The 5109-nt window shown below is 43.1% G+C and overlaps 1 protein-coding gene across 1 annotated transcript; it reads right to left on the reverse strand.

Annotated features, from left to right (window-relative positions):
* Positions 1-255: 255 nt before the first annotated feature.
* On the reverse strand, positions 256-3726 carry LOC135417648 (protein NYNRIN-like). The gene has a single exon (XM_064662061.1). The coding sequence runs from the start codon at positions 3724-3726 to the stop codon at positions 256-258; it is 3471 nt and encodes a 1156-aa protein (XP_064518131.1).
* Positions 3727-5109: the final 1383 nt, after the last annotated feature.

The following is a 5109-nucleotide window of genomic DNA, read 5'->3' on the forward strand; positions in this document are numbered from 1 at the left end:
TTTTTCCTATTAGTCCCTCAACTTCTCGACACCCTATTTGAAATTGGTCTCCCTTTTGTGCTATGAGATAGCCTTGGTCTGGCGTGTAAGGTTGCTTGTTATGTAAAATATAAACCTCCATTTCTGGGAAATCACCTTCGGAATCACCGAAATGTACTTCCGCGTAAGCATTAGACCACGGTCCTTCAGAGGTAGAATTTTGAGATAAAACTATACTTATCAGAAGTCCAATGATCAATGTTGAAAGAGCCGGATTCATGATGCCAGGTCTTCCTGCTTATCTTCTGGAGCTTTCTTGACTCGAGAGTAGTGAATCCATGTAGGTCGTTCCTTGATCCTAACCGCGGTGAAGGTGGTCAGCAGCACTTGGAAAGGTCCCTCCCACTTTTCTTGTAGGGGTTTTCCTAGAAGATTCTTAACATACACCCAATCACCGGGGTTAAATGGATGCAACTTACAGTCAGGTTGCTTGGGCTGGTGTTCTATTACTACTGAAGCATTTTTATCAAAATGTTTTCCTACAGCAATTACATAATCATATATATATTGATTGCCTATTTGGTCTACAGCATCACTATTTACAATTTGCATAGCATAAGGTCTACCGTACAGAATTTCAAACGGGCTCAACTTTTCTTTTGATCGAGGTTTGACCCTCAATCTAATCAGAGCAATAGGCAGAGCTTGGTACCATTGTAAATTAGTTTCTTGACATATTTTAGCAATTTGTTGTTTGATGAGATGATTCATCTTTTCTACTTGCCCACTAGCTTGTGGTCTGTAGGGCGTATGTAATTGCCATTTAATCTGCAATGCTTTGCTTATTGCTCTCACAACTTTTGCACAGAAATGTGTACCTCTGTCTGAGGATATACTCCTTGGTATTCCAAATCGTGGTATAATTTCGTTTAGCAAAACTTTAGTTACCTCCCTCTCTTTGTTTGTTCTGCAGGGAAATGCCTCAGGCCACCCAGAAAATGTATCAGTTAGTACCAATAGGTACCTATACCCCCCTTTTCTTGGGAGTTCAGAGAAATCAATCTGCCATACTTCACCTGGGAATTTACCTCGATTTATTGCTCCCTGATGTATCTTGGTCCCTGTATTTGGGTTATTCTTCAGGCATCGTTCGCATTGGGTTGTAACTTGTTTTACAGTAGTGAATAATTTTGGCCCTGCTATTCTAGTTTGCAAATACTGGTAAAGCGGGTCTAAACTCCAATGTGTTTTCTCATGTTCTGTTTTCACAAATTGCCACATTAACTTCTCTGGTATTATTAATTGTCCTGTTTCTAATTGACCCCATCCATTGTCTAATAATTTGCCCTTGTTCTTTTGAATCCATCTATGATCTGAGTCCTGATAATCTGGTTGGAAGTCGGTATTTAGCTCTTCTGGTATTAGAGCTGTTATAACCACTTCCTTGGTTCTTGCAGCAGCTAATTTAGCTTCTGCATCAGCTTTCCTATTTCCTATCTCTGGAACAGTGTTACCTTTTAGGTGTCCTTTGCAATGCATTATGGCCACTTGTGCTGGGAGTTGGACTGCTTCTAACAATCGTAGAATTTCTTCTGCGTGTTTGACTGTTTTCCCTTGGGCGGTTAGCAGTCCCCTTTCTTTCCAAATTGCTCCATGAGCATGTACGACGGAGAAGGCATACTTAGAGTCTGTCCAAATATTAATTCGTATGCCTTCTGCCAATTCCAGGGCTCGGGTAAGAGCTATTAATTCTGCCTTTTGGGCTGAGGTCCCTGCAGGTAAAGGATTTGATTCGATTACCTCTTCCGTTGTGGTTACTGCATAGCCTGCCATTCTTACTCCTTGCTTCACGAAGCTGCTGCCGTCCGAGAACCAGTTGTCTGCATCTTCAAATGGTTCTTCTTTGAGATCCGGGCGACTGGAGTAGACTGCTTCGATGGTTTCTAGGCAGTCATGCTCTATTGGTTCTGCTGACATTCTTCCTTCTAGAAATGAGGCTGGATTCACAATGTTAGTTACTTGAATGGTTACGTCATCTGATTCAGCTAGGATTGCTTGGTACTTTAGGAATCTGGAAGGTGACAACCAATGGCCACCTTTCTGTTCTAGTACAGCAGACACAGTGTGGGACACTAACACAGTCATTTTCTGGCCCATCGTGAGTTTTCTGGCCTCTTCTATATTTATGATCACTGCGGCCACCGCTTTCAAACAGCTGGGCCATCCTTTGCTTACTTCATCCAGCTGTTTGGAGAAATAGGCCACAGCTCTTTTGTGTGGTCCCAACTGTTGCGCCAAGACTCCTAAAGCCATCCCTTGCCGTTCATGAGAGAACAGCCAGAATGGTTTTGTTACATCAGGGAGGCCCAAAGCCGGGGCTCTCATGAGTTCTTGTTTTAGTCTCTTAAAAGCTCCCTCTGCTTCGGGAGTCCAAACTAGGATACTCTTAGCTTCCTTTAATAAATCATACAATGGCTTGGCGAGTACCCCATATTGGTAGATCCATAAGCGACACCAACCTGTCATTCCCAGAAAGGCTCGTAGATCTCTCACCGTTTCTGGTCTGGGCATCTGGCAAATGGCTTCTTTCCTCGCTGTTCCTAGGGATCGTTGTCCTCTGGAGATCTCATATCCCAGGTATACTACCTTTTCTTGCACCAGTTGCGCTTTCTGTTGAGAGACTCGATATCCACTTAGTCCCAAGAAATTCAACAAAGAAATAGTCCATTTAACACACTCTTCTTCTGACTCAGTTGCAATCAGCAGATCATCCACGTATTGCAGAAGAGTACCATCCCCCTGTGGCCTTTCCCATTGTTCCAATTCTTTGGCTAATTGATTCCCAAAGATTGTTGGACTGTTTTTGTAGCCTTGAGGTAACACTGTCCAGGTTAATTGGGTCTTTCTCCCTTTACTCACAGATTCCCATTCAAAGGCAAAAATCTTTTGGCTTTCTGGGGCTAAGGGAAGGCAAAAGAATGCATCTTTTAGATCTAACACTGTGAACCAAATTAAATTGTCCTTTAGCTTAGTCAAGAGGGTATAAGGGTTTGCCACCACTGGGTGTAGAGTTTTAGTTATTGCATTTACAGCTCTTAAATCTTGAACCAGTCTATAAGTTCCGTTTGGTTTCTTCACTGGCAGGATCGGTGTGTTATAATCTGATTCACATTCCACTAATAGTCCTAATTCCAAAAATTTCTCAATTATGGGTTCGACCCCTTTCCTGTCTTCTAATCTCAGGGGATACTGCTTCCTTACTACTGGTCTTGCTCCAGGTATAAGTTCAATAGCAATAGGTGTTGCTTGTTTGGATTTCCCAGGTACATCAGTGGCCCATACCAATGGGTATGCCTCGCTCATAATTCGCTCGATATTACGACTCTCAGGTTTTGGTTCTATGCAACTGATTGTCAGACTTAAAGCTGCAATCAGTTGTTCTTCATTTACCTGGAATTCGAGTTTGTCTTTGTTGAATTTTATTACAGCTCCCAAATTTTCCAGTAAATCCCTTCCTAGTAAAGGCTTTGGAGAATTTGGTAAATATAGAAATTGATGGATCCCCATTTGCTTTCCAATTTTATATTTAATAGGTTTTAGGAAGTAAGCTTTTTCTGGTTGGCCTGTTGCTCCCACAACTTGTACAAACTCATCACTCTTTGGTACTAATTCTTGATTTAAAACTGAAAATGTTGCTCCTGTATCAATCAAAAAATCTAATTCTTTTTCACCTTCCCCTAGCTCCATTTTAACCAGTGGGTCTGCTAGGGAACGACTCACCGGTCCCCCTCAGTCACTGCTCTGATGTGCAATGGCAGTGTTTGCAAGCCTTTCTCTTAGCTGGGGACAGTCTCGCCTCCAATGGCCTAACTGAAAGCAATTGGAACATTGATCTGGTCCTACCCTGATGGGTTGGGGTCTGAATCCTCCCCTCCCTCTCATAGGGTAACCACGACTTCTACCCCTGGCACTTGTGTCTTGGAATTTTGTATTTTGGGCTGCCACTGCTACTGCTACGATCCGAGCAACTCTTTTATCTTCCCTCTTTTTCTCTTCTTTTTCTCTGTTGTTGTATACTTCCCAGGCCTCATTCATCAATGTCTCTAAATCTTTATTTGCTGGATGTTTAAGTTTTTGTAGTTTCTTTCTAATATCTGAAGTGCACTGCCCCATTACTAGCCCTAGCAGTTGTTGTCTCCCCTCTTCCGATGCTGGGTCTAAGGGTGTGTATTGTCTCATGGCAGTCCTAAGTCTATCTAGAAATTCTGAGGGACTTTCATCCTTTCCCTGTCTAACATCATACAAAGCTGCCCAGTTAATGGCTTTAGGTATTGCTTTCCGCAGACCTAATGCTATTAGCTTCCTATATTGCACCAGCAGCTCATAATGATTGGGGTTATTTGGATCCCACTCTGGATTTTTACTTGGGAATACAACTTCCAATTCTTCGGGCAATACGGCGGCACTATCTCTTCCTGTTTTCAATACCAGCTCTTTTTCCGTTTCTGTTAATTCTGACAGCATTACTTCTATATCACTCCAGTCGATATCTAGGTTCTTTGCAATCAGCTCGAACCTCTTAGCCACCCCCTCTGGGTTCTTCCTAAAATTCCGGGCTTCTTCTCTCCAACTATTCAAATCACTTGCTGTGAATGGTACCTTTACCCGCCCCCGGTCTCCTGCAATGGGCATTATCTGTCGAAGGGGAGCTACTGTATAACTTCTCTCGATTCTTTCTTTTGCTTCCTTTCGAGCTATAGACCTGGTGTAGTGTGGGTGGCTAGTTCCTTCTCCAGGGTCGTCTTCTTCTTGGGTTCTAGTGTCTGTTCTATTCTTTCTCTTTTCTTTTCTTTTCCCTCGTTTCGGTTCTTCGTCCTCACTTCCCGTTCCTGCCCAGTCATCTTCTGCCAACCCTCTAGCATGATTCACACAGTCCAGTCGCTTCTCTCTCTGGGTTTGGAGGAGACGCTGTCGGCGCTCAGCCTGCCCGGGGCTGCTCTCTTCCCCTTCTTCTGTCCCTCTGGTATCTCTCTTATCATCTATTTGAATCACTATGTTTAACCTTTGGGTGTTGTCTTCCTTTTCCCCTTGAATAATAATACCACTACATCCTACCTTGGGGGAATCGCC

The sequence above is a fragment of the Pseudopipra pipra genome, chromosome 7, assembly GCF_036250125.1.
Source record: "Pseudopipra pipra isolate bDixPip1 chromosome 7, bDixPip1.hap1, whole genome shotgun sequence".
Lineage (NCBI taxonomy): Eukaryota > Metazoa > Chordata > Aves > Passeriformes > Pipridae > Pseudopipra > Pseudopipra pipra.

Coding starts and splice junctions, on each gene's coding strand:
- LOC135417648 (XM_064662061.1), bottom strand. CDS start 3,726: ATGGAGCTAGGGGAAGGTGAAAAAGAATTAGATTTTTTGATTGATACA.